The sequence below is a fragment of the Glossina fuscipes genome, unplaced genomic scaffold, assembly GCF_014805625.2.
Source record: "Glossina fuscipes isolate IAEA_lab_2018 unplaced genomic scaffold, Yale_Gfus_2 27, whole genome shotgun sequence".
NCBI lineage: Eukaryota > Metazoa > Arthropoda > Insecta > Diptera > Glossinidae > Glossina > Glossina fuscipes.
The window spans coordinates 5939998-5961326 of NW_023998422.1; the positions used below are offsets into that span (position 1 = coordinate 5939998).

The 21329-nt window shown below is 33.9% G+C and overlaps 2 protein-coding genes across 2 annotated transcripts in view; one reads left to right on the forward strand and one right to left on the reverse strand.

The window, feature by feature from the left end:
• Positions 1–21329, reverse strand: part of LOC119636014 (leucine-rich repeat and immunoglobulin-like domain-containing nogo receptor-interacting protein 3) — a 127198-nt gene that overhangs the window by 61238 nt on the left and 44631 nt on the right. Inside the window, exon 3 of the mRNA XM_038031086.1 lies at positions 11238–11272. The gene's annotated coding sequence lies outside the window, so the exon portion shown is untranslated. The remainder of the gene's footprint in view (positions 1–11237; positions 11273–21329) is intronic.
• Positions 20880–21325, forward strand: LOC119635823 (cytochrome P450 6a8-like; the record flags this gene model as incomplete). The annotated part of the gene is made up of 1 exon (XM_038030831.1): positions 20880–21325. A coding segment is annotated over exon 1 (384 nt), but the record flags the coding sequence as incomplete, so codon positions are not given.

The following is a 21329-nucleotide window of genomic DNA, read 5'->3' on the forward strand; positions in this document are numbered from 1 at the left end:
ACAATAATGAAAGGGCCGGGAACTTGGTTGGACGAATTCTAAATTTTTTTTTTAAAAGTTTTTTGCATCAACAACAGAAGACATCACAAATGTTTTAATGCGAACAAATAAATGTGATTCGGCCATGCGATATTATATATATCGGCAGAGTGGTACAAGATAGCTCAATTTGGTCCTAAGCCGAATATTCCTTTTTTGTTTGTACTATTGATGATAGTTGGGATGGGGATGAGGGTCAGAATAAAACTTATTTCGTTCTTTTCAATTCTCTCCCTCCACCCCAAGGTGTGAGACGGAATAAGGCATAAAGATGTTGCCCTGAGCGTGCTATTGCCTACGTATTCCTCATTTTAGTTGTTAGGTGCACTGTATTGCACACAAATGTATTTCCAATACATCAGAACAGCGATATAAGAAATAAATTCCCATTTTTTATTATTTAAGCGGTAACGTTCGACTCTTACTATTCCTTCTCCTCATGCACTTTAGTCGCACCTTTTCGATAGTCTTCTGCATTCAATCTGCCACGTTCGATCTGCGCTCTGTTATAGCAACATCTGTGATATGCGCAGATAGATTTGTAGGTAGGTGTTGCTGCCATTTACGCTTTAAGTGCAATTAGGCTCCTTTACCTTATGACATGCGTTTATCAACTTTTAAATGTGCTTCTTAAGAAAAAATGAAAACAACAACAAGTAAATTAATTCATTAAATATAAGTTCTTAAAATGACTTCTGAAAACATAGAAATCCAGCCGCTCAACGTTTTGAAGACGCCTTTGCTGCCCCATATTCGATATTACAAATCGAAGACAATTCAATTGTTTCCCCCTCTGAAGTCGTAAATATTCAAATTACTTCTCGTTTTAAGCGTTTAGTTAGAGAGAGAGCGGATAATATTTGAACAAAGCTAAAGTGTAAACAACTTGTAAGCAGCTATAAAAACGTTCGACATCCAACATATGGAGGTAAAACATTGGAGGGAAATAGTCTTCAAAAAAAAAGAGCTGGACGTTCGGGGGCCTCTAAATTAAAAATGTGCACTCGATCGATTTTCTGTTTATGGTAAAGTGTTAACAATTTATAAGCGGCCATAAAAGCGCTCGACACCCAACAAATGGAGCTACAACATTGGAAGTAAGTTGTCTGGAAAAGGAAAAAGAGAATTCGACGTTCGGATGCCTCTGAACTAAAAATGCGCACTGGATAGTGAGAATTGAGTATATATTCGGATCTGATATGGAAAGTTAAGAAATTGTGTGTATCTAATAATTCAAATTCAAGACGAAACTTATTAAAATGTAATCAGTCAGTCATCAAAAATTCAGTGATTTTGGCTAAGTGATTTTAAATTATTTCTCCTAGAACGGATATCTTGCGTAGCTAAGCTGCAGTCGTTTCCGAGCCACATGGCTCGCTCACATGTTTTCAAAGAGCTCTCTTAAGATCACTAGGCTTTTAGAAGGAGCTTAAAAAAATATCAGTGCATTGTGTGGAGTGTGGCATAGACAAAAAAGGAGAGACGAACAAAAAATTCATGGGAGTTATATAATACCTTGCCCCAGTAAAACCATTTTGTGTAACATTTCATATATTGGTTTAGAGGACAATACCGACTTCTATCACATTATATGATGTTTATATGATATATGTATTGATCAATAGTTATTAGGCTCACTCTGCAGATTTTATGCAAATAATTTTGTATTTCATCGATTTCTTTTACTTTGTTACCAATGTGTAACTTTTGCTTATTGGGACGCGATAAACTATTAAATTTTATATACGAAAAAAGCACAACCGCTGCCTAAGGTAAGGATAAATTTGTGATATTTACGATTAGTATATACGGTTAGTGTAAATTTCTATGTCAAATATGCCCTAATTGACCAATCATTAATGAAGTCGTTGATAGTATGATGAGTCATGACATTGCTAAGGAATTAAATATCGATTACAAAGCAATTTAAAACCATTTACGTATGGCTGGAAACACACAAACTCGAAGCATGGTATTTAGCTTTCACTTGAATTCTTAATGGCACAGACAGACAGACGGAATTGACAGAATTTCTCTCAGCGAATCGCTACCGAAAAGTGACAGAAACATCGTTCGAAAAAGGTCTGGTTCAAAAGCCAAAATTCATGGAAGGGAATCGCATACAATCAGGATCCAGATGACAATCCCTATTGTCCGCCATGAACCACATTATAGTCAGCCGTCGAAAAATACTACGATCGATCAAGAGAAAATGTATGTCTTGCATCATCACAAGCATATTTTTACTGACCGAGTAGAAAATAAAAAAGGGTTTGGTTAGGAACTGTGGAACTGCTTGTTCACCACCAATTATCGTTTTTTCACTTTCTAAAGAGCTTTCTTCATGGTGAAAAGCTGATTTCCTGCGATAATTCCTTTGTCAACCTTCTAACAGATATACCAAAGAAGTTCTAAGAGGTTATTACATGGAAGGGGTAAAACGAAGCCAACACTTCCAAACTCATATCAAGTCGGTGTTTGTGGTTCAAATTTCATTGCGATATTGTGTACGTGATCGCAGCTTTACTAAGTGCTCAGTCGATAAAAGCCCTCAACCTCTAGGTGGAGGTCACTCGCTATGCCTTTCTCCCTCGTCGCTTCTTCTTTTTTTTGTATACGACAAGCCACTCAAGGGTTGTCCTCTATACGTGCACGCACAATAACGCTCAAGAAGGCCTTCCTACCGTCACCCTGTTACACATGTTTAGGAGAAATCTCTTAAGTGATTGGTCATGTTAGCAAAACAAAGACAATAGCGGTCAGTATGCACTTAAATAAATTTCATTACGAAGACAAGAAAAATTGGATAAAAAATTGACAATACATTTAACCAATCTATTATATCTCGTTACAAAATGAAAGACAATGATTTAAAAATTTATCTTTTTCCCACATTTAATTTGGAATTTTTTACACACTTATATATATATATATACATATATATATTATCGGTTTTGGCTCTGTGGTTGAAATTTTTGTTTTAAGGCAAAGTGCGAAATTTTCTTTACCACCAACGGTTTCCTTTGGACATTCTACTTAACCCAAGTGCCAATTACATATTTTCTACGCAAGCACGTATTCATACATAACTCTGAGTGATGTTTTTTTTTTTTTTTTTTTTTTTTTTTTTTTTTTTTTTTTTTTTTTTTCAACTTCTGATTGCTTAGCAATACTTATTGACTTTTCCTAACTGCATTTACAAACACAAAGCCATAATAATTTGATTACAAAATTCCTACCAACACTTCACAAAGAATACTGTTTTCTCCTACGTCTGATGAAATTTTCTAATCTTAAACATATGTTTGACTATATAAACATTTATACAGATATACATATAAAATGTTGGTATATATTAATGTGTATAGGCATGTGAGTAAGCGAGTGAATGAAGTCTGTCGAAGAAACCCTTTTTATGAGAAGAAAAAATTTTTAATTAAATGTGGTTTCTTATTCGGGTTAACCAACAAATTCAAAATATAACAAAAAGAAGGAAAAAAAGCTAAAAAAAAAAAAATTATGTGTATTTGTATGTCATTCCATTAGTATTACAACTAAGATAAGTATGTAAATGTATGATTGCAGTCAAAGCATGCATGCTTATGTCACATATGTTTGGTATTAGATTTTTATTGTGGTTTTTAGACAACTGAGACAAGAGAAAAAATTATTTTGTTGTTTTTTTTTTTTTATTATTTTTGTTTTTATATATATAGAAATTGTCAAATTATTTCCCTTTTTATCTATCTGTCGGTCTGTCTGTCTCTCTGTCATTTCATTTCAACAATAAACGCCTACATTGGATTAAAGCACACACAGAAAGAGAAAAACATATATCTATATATATATATATACATATATATATATACATATCTATATATGTGTATGTGTGTTTTTTTTTTCTTTCCACATCTCTTACTACCACATCGCATTAAATACTTAAAATGGCTTTTTTATGTTTTTTGGTATTGAATTTAACCACAAACGCACAACTGTGCTTACAATAATACATATGTTTGTAAATAAATTACTTATATATATATTTATGCATATAAGTATATATGAAGTAAACATGTTCGTGTTTTACTACAACATATTATTATAATTTGAAGCAAATGTGTGTGTGCGTATGTGTGTGTGTATGTGTATGTATGCGTGCAAAAACTGTGTGAGCGGGTGGGAGTTAATTGTGTTATTTAAATTCTTTCAATTCGATTTATGGTAAATTTATTCTTAAGAAATTTATGGTTTTTCAAAAACAATACTAAAGGGAGAGCGAATGATAAGCATTGGTTGATGAGAATGTGTGTTTAAAAAATTTATTTATTTTGTTTTTTTCTTTTTTTTTATGCTTTTTACACTCATCATTCACAAGATTTTTAGGGGATTGACTTATGTCTGCTTGTCAACCTGTCTGTCGGTTTTATCATTTTTCCTTTTATAGATATTACGAGCTCAAAGGCAAGAAAAAACTTTAATAAGAGTAAAAAAAAAAAAAAAAAACAGAAAAAGCGTACATTTGCTATGAAATCGCCAAACTAGATTTCTTCACTTAGATCGTGTACATAGTAATGCAACTAAATGCAATGCAACTTGTATTACATAAAAGGGGGCAACAGATACATGAGTTTATAGGAAGTGTATTTGCCGTAGGTTAAGTTAGTTGAATAACTTCAACTGAGGTTAACCAAAATTGCACTCGAGCTTGTGATCAAATGAAAAGATTTTATCCAAAGTTCGGTTGATGCTCGTAAATTATTCTTTGATAGATGAAAGTTTTGCTAATTCGCAAATCCTTTGACGAGGACTTTTTTTCATTCATGTTTAATCAGTTCAACTTTTCGTAATTGTCGCACAGAAGCTGCTCTTACTCGTAATAGATAAATGCAAGAATTGCTTTCATAATGAGATTGTTGTTAATAATTGTTTGCACGTTCTTGGTAACCTATAGAATCTTCTTTCTGTTTGTACGTAATTATTGTACATAAATAATTAATTTTCATTTTAATTATCGCCATAACTACTTTCGTGGCATGTCAGGGTCAAGTTGGCAAAGTTGTCTATCGTAAATATACAACAAAACAATGCAAAAAGTATAAAAATACAGGTGAAAACACTATAGTGCAGCAGATACAGTTATTCAGGAAGTGGTCGAAAAACTGACACGAATCGATTCAATAAAAAGCATTCTTGGGCCAAGACACGTCAGTGTACTAAATTTGATCAAAATATCTCAAAAATTGCGGTCACTAAGTTGAACACAAGAATATAGGACGGACGGACGGACGGACAGACAGACAAACAAGCTTAGATCGATTCCGAAAGTGATTCTGATGGGTTCAAAAATGATTCTGAATCGATTGCTAGAATAACAAGTGTGTCTACCTGAAGTGCTTTTGGGTGTGGCAGGCCTCTGTACATACTTAATATTTTTTTGTATTACTAATGATATAGGATATTAAAGCACTTGGTCATGAAACTTTCATAATATAATTTAGATTACTATAGATGTGGCGGATGTTAATTGTAGCGCATCACTCAACAGGTTCCTAGGATGCAAGGTTGAAGAATGAAGGTCGTCACTTTTTACAAATTCTTATGCTTTCAACATTATGTCAACCTTCACAATTTCATGGCTGGCTCATACGTTACCACGCAAAACAATCCGGATGAGTAACCGATTAATTAAGAACCGCGATTACCAAGTAAGTGCTCGCGGGTTCAAATCCTCGTGGGATAGAGTTCACTTTGGTCCGTAAAGACCCAACACTGGGAGGGATTGGGCATACTCTCTAGGTCGCGGTCACCACTTCCTTATTTTTTTCTTTCCTTTTCTTTTCTCACTTGTTTCTGACTGTCAGCGTGTTAAGCGAATAAAGGACATCTGGTGTGGAATTGTTCAGACAAAAAAAAAGAAAAAAACAAAACAATAGCTTGACAAGGGTCTTTTGCATTCTACTTCACCAAGAGAAAGTTATCAAGGGTCTGATAGCCCCAATACGACATTTGTTCCAAAAAGCATTAAAAACCGTTTGGAAAACCATGAAGACATGACATAGCTGACACTTTAATGCTATCAGAGATAGTGTATTTACTATTTTGCATGAAAATTTTTCCATGAGGAAGTTCTGTTCCAAGTGGGTGCGCGGTGGCTCACTTTTAACTGGTTAGGGCTGTTCAGATGCGATTAACAGGATTTTTCATGCGTTATGCGCCAATAGATTAAACATGGATTCATCATTGCACTCCGGAGTCAAATCTGCAAGCGGCCAAGTAGACGGCCAAAGTCACCCAAAGCTACTAAAACGGCAAAAGTCGGCTGGGAAGCCTATGGCGTGCCCAATTTGGGATGCGTAGGGTATAACAAGCATCAATTATCTTAGAAAGGTCCAAAGGATTAATAGTAAATTTTGCATAGCACTGAAGGGTAAATTTAAAAATTTGGGGCCTGGATTACAAAGAAAAAAATGCTATGTCACCAGTTGATCACAACAATGGCAAGATAGCACATATTGCTATTCGAATTGCTTTCATGTCCATCCTATTCTCCAGATTTAACCCTCAGCGGCTTTTACTTGTGCGCGAATCTTAAAAGAAAAGCTCGCGGAATGGAACTATGCCTCTAATGAAAAGAAGCTCGCCGGAGCTGAAACGTATTTCGAGAGATTGGAGAAATCATTCTATAAGAAAGGCATAGAAATATTAGAGAAGCATTTGAATATATCCATTAGCTTGGCAGAAGATTCTATTAATAAAGACAGTTAAACTTTGCCCTAAAGATGTTGTTTGATTAGTGATCCTATGGTCTTATTGAGCGATGCATTATTTATGTTGAGTCATTTTCAATTGGTGTCGAATCTGTCTTAAAAGCTTAATTATAGAAATTTTTTCACAATTTGATATAAAGCAAATATAAGCCCATTAGCGTAATAACCTTATATCAAATCATATGAACTTGAGCCATCTGGTCTAATATTTTACATGCGCTTCACGTGTGGCAAGAAAATATTTGAAATTTGTTCGTCGTTCGAAATATCTACGATACAAGTATTTTCCTATGAGTTTTCGCGTTCAGTTTTGATGCGCACCGACCGCCTCAGGTACTGAGTTTGTTTGGTGTTTTCAAAATCATTCATCATTTACTCTCTGTTTTTGGATAATAATGTGTTTTAAAAAATATAAATTCGAACTTTGCGGAGATCACTTAGTACGCAGATATATTTGCACATTCTACGAATATATATGCATATGCTTGCACGCAAACATTCACACACATTTAGAAATGCCAAGGAATAACTATCAATCATGAATTTTGACCATGACAGTTGAACTCTCATTGTCTTTCTCGGAATATGAACAACAATAACAGCAAACAAGAAAAGAGCAGAGACGAAATAAGCTATAAGAGTGCCGTAAATGGTCATAAGACGGACTGTTTCTTCTTGTAAGAAACGCTGACCATAAGGCATAACGTTTTCGATTTTAACGCTAATTTCAGATTCACATTTGTAACGCAATAGCGACATAACATAAAGTTAAGCACACACGTATAGTTATGCGGTTTTCTCTTTGCCTTGCTGACTGAATAACTGACTGACTGACTCACTGACTGACTGACTGACTGACTGACTGACAAACGACTGAATACAGTTTTGTTTGTTTTACTATTTTTGTTCGAGCCACGAACAAACCCATCAAAGCATAATGTTTGCGGTTAATTTCCTAGATGCAACAATGTTGCGGTTGCTTTTGCGCTATAAGAACGGTTTGCAAACTTTTAGTTGAATTATTTGTTTGACTTGATTTTGCTTTAATTTAAGGCACGTTTTACAAAACTTTACTACAAAAATAAAATATAAAATGAATTCAATCATTTTGTTTTGTTTTATTTTTTTTGTAAATAAGTTAACCTTTAAGCCTAACCGCCAAACCTTTCTAACTTTAAAACCGCCTCAACATCGTAGCGTCGTAGGGTTTATTGCTTCAGGTTTCATTTTTATAGCTCTGATATTGATGATGAGAGAGAGATGATTGATTACGTTTTGATCGTTAAAGAGTTTTTTCTCGTCTGTCAGTGTACTAGGCATGTATATATATATATGTCTTTGCGATTGTACATCATCATGCTCATCATTTTATGAACTTATAATAAAAGTCATGATTTCTTTCGTTTTTTTTTTTTTTTTAAATGTAGGCAGCATTACTGCACTCGCGCACAGCGAAAAAAAAAAAAACCTTTAATAATCATTGTACGATATCATAACAATGAAATCTTTTGTTTCTTCTTCTTTTAAGGCTTAAGTAATAATATACATAAGTTACCTTCTACACGTATCCAAATATATATATATAGAAATATTCAAGAAAGCAAAAAAAAAAAAAAAAGAAGAAGGCAACGAAAATCAGATAAGAATGCGTTTCGTTTTTATATTATTGTTGTTTGTGTATGCTGTCAGTCGTCTTCTGCTTATTTTCTTAACATCATCATGATTGTTGTTATTCTTGACTGCTTTGATTTTCTATCAAACCAACAAAAAAAAAAAAAAAAAAAAAAAGACAAAAGCATATGAAAAAGGTTTTTGAGGTTTACGTTTATATATACAGCTGTTAGGGAACTTTAATCATTAACCAGTTATTTGATTTGTTTGCTTTTTGTGTTCATTGTGTTATCGTTTTTTATTTTTATTTCCTTTTTTTTTTTTTTTCTTTATCAAATTTATTGACTTTCGGATTAAGGAAATTTTTTTTTTTATTGTTCTTTCTTGACTTTTTTTTTGTTTTAATAAAAACAGGTGAGAAAGGTTTACTCGTTAGAATTCACCACCTGGCATCAAAATATTCATTAGCTTAACACTCAATTTATCCGATGATGTTCAATAAAATTGGAAATGTTGGGAAATGTTTTATTAGTGGTTTTTAGTAGTGACCACGATTCTTGCTCGAGGATAAATATTTACTAATTTTCTCAAAGATTATCAAATTAAATTATATGTATATATATGTATATATGTATATGGAAGAGTGCAGACAATGCCTTAGTAGACGTAGCTAATAATTTACAAAGAAAACACTTTGGATTGTTATCAGCGAGTTGATCTTCAATTTTATTATCTTGATTTTTATTTTTCTTCAAAAATTTTTAATCAATCTTTTTTTGATTATTCAATGCAATATCGTACCCATACATAGTACACATCAATATTGTTTCTTTTTATACCTTACATCTCTTGTGGTACAAGGATATATTAAGTTTTTATGTATGTGCATGCAATACATAGAAAGATTTGGGAAGAATGCTGCTTGATTCATCGACTCATTCTCTGAATTGATTTAAACTTGTCTGTCGGTCGGTCTTATTATTTTGTGTTCAAACTACAGATTTGGATGGGTCCACTTTTTCGACCCTTTTTCCCATATAACGCCTTATTTTGAAAAATCATTATATGAATAAATGGCGGGTAGTCCAATGTATTTCGTGATGAGTCTTTTTACTTGTTTAATCCTAATCTTATCACGATGTTGTTCTCAGTCACTTATGAGAATCCTGCAGATAATTAAAATGTTATTTTATTATTATATCGAAACAAACTTCGTAGTCTGGATACATGGTCGTAACGAAGGGTGTAGAGGCTTTGCTAGAAAACAAACATTGTGGCTGCATAACATTCGAAATTGGACTGGGCTGCGACCTGCACATTATAACGGCTCGATCGAGAAGAATGACAATCGCCGTTGCACCTAACTAATCTTCGAAAGCTCCGATCAGCTCTGCCAATTCATATAACATCAGCTATATAATATAAGTCGAGCTAATGGCCTATGTAAGAGCTAACTTCAAATGCGATAATTATCCGGCTTCCATGTCGTCTTTTATCTTCATCTCAGAAAATAATGCAAAGCTTAGCAGCCGGTAATACGCAGTGATAAGCTTAACCCTGGCTATCAGAACAAAACCAACTTGCGAAACATTTGCTGCTCACAGTTTACATTATAACAACATGTTATCACGTTTTTATTTAAGCGAATCACATATCTGATCCTAAAGCATTTTTAAATTGGATTTTTATTTAACAAATCTTTGGTTAAAATCTCAAATTGGCTCAAGCCCGCAAACGAAACCGGCTTAAGTAATTTACATTTTGCACACACAAACATGGGGAATATTTCTCTAAAAGATGTAAAGACAAAAAGTTATTACACTCAAATAATTAACTGAAACTTTCAAACAGATTCATATCGCACTTTCCTAGCTTTCCATAATCCATATCCTTTATCTCGTATCTTTCATCTTTGCATATTTAAAGTTGTTTGCAAGATCAACTGTAGCATTTAATAGCTTCAATGGTAATTTACCTAATTGCTCTGAGAATGTTATCTTAAAAAAATTACTAGCAATGATACATATCAGGAACAACAACAACAGCAAGAGCAAGATACATATCAGGAACAACAAGAGCGAGAAAAGAAAGAAAAAAAGGAAAGAAAAAGAAAAAAAACTTTATCTTCCCATCTCAACAACTGTGCAAAATTATTACATTAACGTCATCAACGTCACCGTCATCATCATCATCAATAATACATTAAAATTGTTATGCATTAGGGCCTTAATACCATGCAGCTAATGAAACCATATGCTGTGGGCATTTGAAAGAAACATATATTACGTAGAAAAAAGAAACAAAAACAAAAAAAAAAAAGAAAAGAAAAACATTAAATAAAAATTAAAACATTAGGAAAGTTAGTACGAAATAAAAAAAAATAAATAAAGGAAAAAAAAAAGATGAAAGAAAAAGCATTCACACAACTTATCATAAAATAACCTAAGGCGTGGAAATAGTTAAAGTAAAAGAAATAAAAAATGAAAAAGAAATCCACCACCACCCATCAAACATTTTGAAGACATGATGGATATTTTATGTTAGGCGGTTCCATAGCAAGCACACACATGTTGAATACACACACGTATGCACCATATGTAGTATGTAGATGAAAGCAAGCGAGAGATTAGATAAATGCATTTACATATAAATTCCTATGGAAAACTTTAATCCAATCTTTTACTGTTATATGTAATCAAAATGTTGTTTGAGTTTTTACATTTTTTAAACCTTTATTTAACTTAACAAAGTTTCTTTTTACAATTTTTCCTCCTATTAAGCAACTTAAACTAATAAAACACAATAATTTTGGAAACTTACCGGAAATTTTCGCGCACTTAGTATTCGTAAGTTGTCTGCAATGAAAATACAAATGCACAAATGTATTATTTATAATTCAAAGATGACCTGAAAAGTGGGTCTGATTAAATGAGAATAGAATTGTAAAAAGCTTCAAATAATAATTACTGTTAATGTAACATAAACATTTTCAGGTAACAGAAAGTCGAATATTTATTACTGTTCTCATAGCATTGCCCTTGGACAGATGTCCATTCCCTGGATCTGGATACGTGTAAAACGATGATGGTCAGAAAGAAGTGGGGAAAGAGAACATAAACGGCCGCCGTCTAGTGGGTATGTATCTAATCATGACCACTCACAAGAGCTACGACCAAGTATGGTGACCATTTAGAGATATAGGAAGTGTGGTCGCATACGACCTATACCGAGGCATAAACCAGGATGCACATTACTCGGGTTTTGTCCATCTTAGCACTTGGTTAAGCATTTTGAGGAACATGTTTTCCAGATTTCTGGAATTGGAAATTACGTCAGGCAGCCTGCTAGCGATCGTACTAATGCATACCGAAGGATGGAAGAAATGCCATTGATTTTTTGCAAGACATCGTTCGACATAAAGCCATGTGAAGGCGACATCCAAACCCCTGATCTCAGGACCAAGAATCCATAAGGATCCATCTCAAGATAGAGTGAGAGCAGTTCCGGGATGGCTTTACACCCGGTGCCGGGCTACTAGTTGGCAGTGCGCTGCCACCACATCTACTAAAAGAAAAAGCAAGTGTAGTTGCAAGCGGGAAGTGTTGTGTCTTTTCCCGTGGAGCACTTACTAGAGCTACTGCAACCGAGTATAGTCATCAAAGCACACTGAGATTTTAACACGTGAATACCGATGTGCTAGCAAGGAACGGCCTTGAAGTTTATTGCATAAGCGATAATCGACGCCCCCGCAATCCCCATGGGAGGCGACCGTACCACTTTCAAGCAAATGTAAAAGCAATGGCTAATGCGCCACTTTCCGCAATGGACAACTCTGGCGAGCTTTCTCTTACAAGTCATTGTTTAACGTCGCCACGAAACGTCGGAGCAACTACAGCCATCATGGTATTCACCGAAGGACAATTCGATTAACTACATATCGATTTCATGGTATCTACGATGCGTATTGCTTTTGATGCGATAATCGTATTGTTGTGTTTACTATAAAAAAATTATTTAGTTTTGAAGAAAAAAAAAAACTTTAAAATCAATATTGCGAAGAAAATTGCTATATGCCATAGAGAGGAAGAAAGGACATTTCATTCTAAAGTGTATCCTGCATAAAGGTTTTTTGACTTTTTTTTCGACTCTTTCATTTTTCCAATTTCCTTGTACATTTCATTGCTAGAGAGCAGAAAACATTACTCATTACTCATCGCACATGCAAGCACAGCTACATATATATATATATATATATATGGAGCAGAGACTCTTATAAATTAAATGTTCACATGAAGGTATGCCGGCGAAATATAAAATATTGTATAACATTGTGTATGTGTGTGTGTGTGTGTATTTGAACGCGCTCATACACATGTATCAATACATATGTTCTCATGTGTAAACAGTTTGGATAAATTTGTTGTGTTATTTTCCTTTTATTTCCCGTTTCTTTCTTCTCTTCTTTTGTCGTTCAATTGCTTGGAGTATGTCTAGAGCAATAGCAACAGCAACAGCAGCAGCAGCAGTAGAATAAATTGTGCCCATTAACCATGTTTTAATGTGTAATGACTATGTATGTATGTATGTATGTATATATGCGCCACACAGTCATCATTAAACACACACGCAAAAGCACGCTTATACACACATACAGGGAACGACGAGTATCGCACTGTTTGCTTATTGTGGATACATAAACATATGAATGATGCGTTTGCCTTTTTTGTAAAACCACTTTTTCTTTTTCGCTTATTTTTCTGCATGTGACGAAATCAACTTGAACTGAAAACTTTGTTAGCAACATTGTTAAACAATATTGAGTTTTGTTTGTTATTTCAGCTTTTTTTTTTTTTTGTAATAAATATAGCAATGCTTGCATATGAAAGACAAAAAACAAACCTAAACGATAGGGAAAGACGTAAACACACCGTATACCGTAAATTCATCGTAGTTGGAGCAGTGTTTGTATATAATTTTTTTTTTTTTTTTTTTTTGGTAAATGAGGTGAATTAATTCTTTGTTTGGAAGTGTATGTGTATCAATGTGTATATATATATATCCAAAAAGACATATATATGTGTCTGTGTTTGTATTTGTATGACTGAGATCCCATAGGCAACAACACTGCTACCGCCATAAAAAGTATATGATATATATGTCCTCGTTTTGGTATATAATTCTCTAACACCCTTAAGGAAAAATGTTGAAAAAAAAACCAAAAAGTGCTAAATTTTCTTTGCAGTAACAAAAAAAAAAAAAAGAAGTAAAACAAAACGGTCTGGAAAGTTTTCTCTTCACTTTCGAAGGGACCACAAAAATCTTTAAAATTACTTTTGCTTATATGCATTTAAAAGGCTTGATATGTAAATATTTACATTTGACCCCAAGAGCTATTTGCTTAAGCATAACTGCTGAACTTAACAGAAGAGAAGTTTTAATATCATTACAAGACCACCACCATCGGAGTCGTTAAAGAAAAATGAAAATTATATTCCAAAACCGAAAACCTTGGAATACTTGTTTAAAACCTTAACTTATGGATTTCTGCATTGACGTTTTTCGTTTTGCAATTCATAGTTCATTAAACTCGAGTGTTTGTGCGGTAACTGAGGCATGGGGATGAGTGATAATGATGATAAAATTCTTGCATTATACTAATGCTATGTAAATATGTAAGTTTTGTACAATTTTATTTATCTTTTAATGTGCAAATACTGCATGCTTGATTGAATAACCATGTCTCCCTTAGTTATCAGTAAATTTCAATTCAAAATTTACAAAATAATTAAATTTTAACATTAAACTGGAACATCATGCATGCATGATCCATCATTAAATTGAGTCTTATCTCGAAACATAATTTCGTAAATGTATATGAAATTTTTATATTTGACGTAAATTCTTCAAGCACGATTTAAGGTGAGTGTAAGAGTTTCAATGGCGATGGGAAGGTTTATTCTAAATGTGCACGTGTGCACGTGTATGTATCTCTCATGTATATAAAAGTGATAATTACTGTAATTTAATAATTAATACGTTCTCTCTCGTGACATATTCTGTCGTTCTTGAGGTACATGTTGAAATAAATGTGTACATATGAACTCAGACATGCATAAATGTTTTTCATATGTAACATTAATTTATGTACATTTCACATGCAAAATACTTATGAACTGAAGGGTGATTTGAAAAAATTAATTAATTTTTTTTTTTATTTTTTTTATTTTTTATACCCATTATTGCAGTGGGAGTAAATATTTATTTTATTACTATGCTCATAACATCCAGAAAGAGGCATCACACATACGCTGCCATACTCATTTCTCAGGCCGTCTACGGTTCTCTGTGTTACAAGAGGACAAAAGTAAGGTTGAAAAATTTCATAGAGTTAATTGATTTCAACAATATATGTATATATGCTGTGTGTGTGTGCGTTCGTTTGCTTTGCTGAGTTATGTTTCTTTCGTTGCCTAAACTTTTCAAAGCTTAGACCCGTTTTCGGGTAAACGTTAACGCTTCAATAACATTGAAAATTATCCAATATTTGTACCAAAGCAATTCATTCGATTAAAAAAAATACATGCATGCTAAGGGCAGTTACAGTAATAGTAGTAGTATTCCTGATAACAAAACAATTGAACATCTTTTGAAAAAGTAATTAAAGCGTATAACACATTAATTTGACTTTCAACCACAGACCGGTCCGGCCTGTAATATCAACAAGTCTGCAGTAAACAAAAGGATGATAAAGGGACAGAAAAGAAGGCAAACAGATAAATACGAAGGCAAGGAAGGACGGACAGACGAATGGGCAGACAAAGGAATGGATGGACGGATAGAAGGACAGACATATGAATGGAAGATAGGAGGACGGAATGAACAAATGAACGGAAAGGCGAACTGATGGATAAATGAATGGACAGACAGACAGACGGACGGATGGATAAACAGGCACGCAGCCTCTGGGATGGATGGACAGAGCAATGCACGAGGACATGAACGGACAGACAAGCGAGTGGGGGGGCCTATGAATAGGCGGACGAAAGAATGAACGGACGAAGGCAAAGATGGACAGATACACGAACGAAAAGATAAGTAGGGGGACAGCTATGTGGATGGACAGACATATAGACGCATGGGCGAATGGACAGACGAATAGATACACGCACAGACAAGTGGACGGATAGACAGACAAAAATCAATTGATAAAATAAAAACTGGTTCCATCCCAAATCGTTTTCGGTATTACATATATCCGCAGGAACTTTGCGTTCCCTTCTCGCAGTCGATGTAGAGTATAACGAATTAAACATGTAACATGTAATGTGTGCATTGTTATTGCTATTCGTAGCAAAAGCTTTTCCACTTTACATTTCGTAGAATTTTTATTGTTGTTAGGGGATTTAGCATGTGATGTATCTTTAAATATATACGTATGTGTCAGTTCGATGTACACGACCAAGAGTTTATTCGGCAAGACTTGAAATCTTTTATATTAATTTTGTTAGAGATGCCGTGACAATACATGCAATAGTGCGACACTACATGCCACATATAGTTTAGGCTGAATAATTTGGCTCTGAGCTGCTCCCATAAATGGTTATAGTAATTGCAAAGCTCAAGAAACTAAGGTGGCGAACGCATAAATATTCGTTTCGATAACTTGCAAGCAATAGCAAGTATCGATCTCTAATTGCGTGTCCATACGATATTTGACAAGCCCCTAACGAACCAGCCAGTATGCCTACAGTTATGGTATAATATTATTAACTTCCATTGAAATGCATGATGTTCGAGCTTCGATTGAAGGCTAATGCAATTTATTTTATGAGTTCAATGAGTTCAATTGTCGAAAAAATATTTATTGCATTGTATTTTATCATTCTGTATGTTTTTTTAAGTTGATTCCATACATATATATATATATATATATATATAAATATATATATATATCTACATGCAAAGCTCTCACTCATTGTTTTCCATTAATTAATTACAATGTTCGTTAGAAATTAATTTAAATCTTTGTTCCCTTTGTCTAATTTATCCCAAAAATGCATGTTTGCATAAATTAAGATCTATTGTTCCCGCTCGATAAGAAGACCAAATATTTCTATAATCGGCCGTTGAATGAATGCACACCAAAACAATTTACAAAAATATAATTTAATTATTTGCATATTATTAGGCGCTTTTTATAGCATATTTTTGACTATTGAAAAGATAACATTTATCGGTTTTTTTTGTTTTTTTTATGATTGTGTTTGTTTTAATACCAACTAAAACTTATTATTTACTAGTCACATACTTTTACACACACTATGAAATCATTTTAATGTTAAGCCTAATGGAAAACAGAGATGGCAGAATGTTTGTGCTCTTTCCTTTTTTGCTTTAAATATATTCTCTCTAATGGTAATTATTTTATAGTTATACTATACTATGCAATTTTAATAGCATTTTAGGCGCATAGAAATTTTAGAAAATATTAAAATATTCAATAAGAATATTAAACAAAACATATTAAAACAAGCAACCATTAATTGTTTAATTTATGTTTGGTATCGGTCAAGTGGTAAACTTAACAATCGTCAACCTTACCAACTACCCGTAAAAACATTTTCTGCTATGGGTAGGGACCGTGCAAAAAGCAAGTGAAAACATAACTTTTTAAAATAAGGCTTTGTATGAGAAGTGATCAAAAAAGTGTTCCGGGTCGAATCATTTTCAATAGCGTTCACCCTCGAATTTTCTTTTATACAAAACAAAAGTGACAACTTGTAGTGCAATACTAGCATTAAATACCCTACACCAGCCTATAGTTAGTCATACAAGGGAAGTGGTCGAAAAAGTGATCCGATCCGAACAATTTGCAATGGCGTTTGTGTGTGGGCCCAAACCTTACGTCTCAAAACTTGCGATTTGCAGGTTGAAAACAAAAATACAAAACAGATATACGTACGGACTAGCTCAGATGGATATAGGCAGCCTTTCTAAATCGATGGGTATAATCTACCTCAAGTCTCGGTGTTCCGTACATGCATTCAAATTTAACATACCAATGTACCGTAGCGGGTGGGAGGAAGGTGGAGAATAAAAACGTTCAAAAACTTCATAAGTAGCAATGACAAGTGATTTACCCAACATATTAGCAAAAAAAAAACTTATTTTACGCGGCGGAGATTGACGCCACAAAAAATTCTCCTTAAGCAAATAAGCTATCAAGTTTTACGAAAGAGCGAGAAAGTGCTTTCCAAATAAATGATTAAATATCACATAGACACGTTTTAAAAAAAATTTAATTTCTCACTTTGCATGTTGATGTGAAAATGTACTTCACTTATAAAGTAAAAATAATTCGAACAAAACAAAATAGGTCGCATAGAATCAATCGCACAGACAACAAGAAGAAGAAAGAAAATAAGGAGAATAAAAACACAATAGAGTTAAATTTACTTTCTTATATGAAAAAGAACGTAAAAAAGAAGGTACTTTCCGAACCATAGTTAATAGTGTTCGACCTTGGACCAAAACAAGTCAGTGTACAGTGATTTAAACAATATAGCTCACACATTGCAACCTATACTTTGAACACACGAAAACAAGACGGACCGACGGACGGACGATCTTACACGATCTGATTCTGAATCGAGCAGTCTATGAAAAGGTGGGCCCTTCCGAGGGTTGCATACTTCTGCTCAAACATAATGCACGTAGGATGTGGTGTACAGTATTGGAAGCGCATTAAATAATACCTGTTTAAACACAGGTGTAAGTGTAATATGTTACAGTAACATATTCCCTCAATTTATTGTAAACGAGTGTGTCATTACATTCGGGAGAAATTATTATTTAAACAAAATTAAAGTCATTTAGCACAATATACGCCTCGTTACTAACTAGTTTGTTCAGGGGAAGTTTTTCCCGGAATATTTCTATTAAATTAAACAACTAATAAGGAAAAAGACCTGTTTTTTTTGTTGTTTGTAAGTAAGGCCGGAAAATTCAGTCAAGCGTGAAAATGAAAAACAAACAGCTTTCAAATATGCATTATTTCTAAGGAAAGGGAAACAGATGGTACAGGCACAAGCCCTATATATTTAACCGGGTGTCCTCTCTTTGCTTGTGTTAATTTAGTTCATCATTACCTTTAGAAGCATTGATAAGGAAGGAAGAAACACATTTTCTTTTTTTTCCTTTCTTTTTTACTTTTTGCTTATCCAGCATTATAATGGGCTGTGACATTTCTTTGCTGCATAAGATAATTTGAACAACAAAAAAGATGAAAAGCAGAGTAACAAAGTTATATGCTACTTAGGACGAATATTAAATGTTATTTTATACTTTGTTTTATCAGCTGTAGGTGAACATCCTTAATATAAACCATTAGAAACGCTATAGTGGTCCACGGCTCACTTAACTACCCTGCACCATCCCACAGTTATTGACATAAATACTATTCGGCATAAGACGTTATATGAGAAGTGGTTGAAAAAGTGGTCCTATACGAGCCATTTTCAAGAGTGTTCGTCCTTGGGTCAAACCCTACATCGTGCCATGTTTCCTCAAAATAATTAAAAAATTACAGCTTTTAGCTTGCATACAAGAGAACAAAAAGAATTTACGGACGGACGGACAGACAAGCGTGAATCGATTATTTAGATTTTTATTTATCCTTGCAATCTTTAGTTAGATTTGCTTTTTTAATTGATACGTCAATGTGTGAATTTCACCTCAAAGTGTATAGGCTCCTTCGAAAGTGATAGAGCCTTTTTCCATGGGGATTGTCCTTTTTTGGTTTTTTTGGGGGCGTCGATTACTGCTTCGGCGATCACGTTAGCTTAAGCCTTCAAGGCAGGTACTCACCCTAAACCCTGTAGGCATCTATCCAACTCGCTATAGAGCAAGAGAGTCGTGATTAACTAAGACGATGTTCGTGGGTTCAAATCTCAATACGATAGACCAAGTACATGGCTTACCGATTATGGTTGCGGCCACCGCTATCTTTTTGTCATTTCCCACTTCTTTCCATTCAATATCATTGCACATCTAGGTGTGTGATTAATCGCGTTTAAGAAGAAAAGAAAGGATTCAGTTTCCTCATATCCGTCTTATCTAAGCTGCCTGCATGGGTTGAGAATCTTCAGCTAATCAAAATTCCCATAGTAATCGGTTTTTTTTTCTAATGGCTTCTCCTAGGTGGTAGAAACGATGTGGTGAAGTTGACATAATACGTTTTACTAGCATTTATCAAAATTAAAACAAAGCCATAAAATAAATGAAACTTTATAATCATAAATTTAATTTAAAAGCAATTTAAATAAAACTCTTTCTAGTACTATAACCCTCTTACAGTTACATAATCTTTTTTAATTTCATTTATTTTATTTATTTTATTCATATTCATATTTTGCTAATTCATGGCTAAACACTATTCGCTTGATATTTTTTCTCTCGCATCGCTTATCTAAAATGCAAAATTAATAAAGTATCTAAATGCGTCGGAGATCGGCTAGAATGAGTAATGATTAAGCAAAATTAAATCGCTTAGTCACTCTCTCTCTCGTTTAGTAGTACTTGTTACGACGTAATGCAAAACTTAGTGAAGGGTCAAACAGAGTTACCAAATACTAAAATACTGTCAAGCTATAATCAAATGTTAAAGGAAGTGCGACCGCATTGCATTGATAGTCGCCGGATCTATTGACTAGAGGTCCTAGTTAAAAACTCTGCATGTGATTTTACATTTCTCCTTCTAGTATTCGTTGAAACTTCTCTCGACATAAATAAAAGCTGTCAGCGTAAGAGTCTTGCTAAGCAATTGGGTCTCCAGTTTTGCATTTGGACTGCCCATTAACTCGATTCCTTGTTTGTTTATTCCGAAACTGATTAACTTTTTTGATGAAAGCGTCAATGGGATAGTATTCGAGAGCAACCAAGGTATTTTAGGAAAATTAATTGGCTCTCTCACATAGCTTCAACTAGACTTCGTAATACCCCAGCAAGCTGACAGGAAAATCGATAGATAATTAAAAGAGATTTTCGATAGCAGCTTTCGGAAGACCAAACAATATACTAACACTTGAAACCTACTTGCACTAGTATGGCAAAGATACAATCAGGATATTTACATAAATAGAATATTAATTCTTGCCGCATAGACGTTCTTCTCCCTCCTTGAATGACATAGTAACGGCAAAGTCGAGTATTGAATAAAGTTTTCCTTCAAACCCCTTCTCAGGTTTCAATTCAAACTTTTAAAAGGTTTTAATTTTAAAGAGAAAAAACAACCGAAAAAAAATTATGTTTCTCTTCGTCTCTTGAAGAATAAAAAATATTATGGCAACTCTCACAAAATGACTGAGATTTTTATTATCAATAATCGCACAAGCTTATTCTCTTCCAAACCAAATGAAGCTTAAATTTTCATTCATAATGAATAGCCACAGTTCGGTGTTCTCAGTATTCTAAAAACCTTCTTGCAAAAGACAAGACTTCGCGAAAGAAGAGAAAACTCAAGGAAAATGAGTGTTTTGCAAATTTTTTCGTATGTATTGGTTACGTTAATAACTATCGCTTACTACTTTATACGACGTCACCAGACGTATTTCGCAGTGCATAATATACCGCATGAAAAACCCGTTCTATTCTATGGTAATATGAAAAAGGTGGGTAACAGCCAGCACATAAAGGAACCATTTTTACATTTGTATAAAAAGTTCAAAGCTGAGGCGCCGTTTGCCGGTTTCTATTTATCAATACGCAAAGCGGTAGTCTTATTGGATTTGGATTTAATTAAACGGATCTTGATAACCGATTTTAATGAGTTTTCACATCGCGGTAACTACTACAATGAAAAAGATGATCCTTTATCAGGACATTTATTCAATTTGGACGGTCCCAAATGGAAAC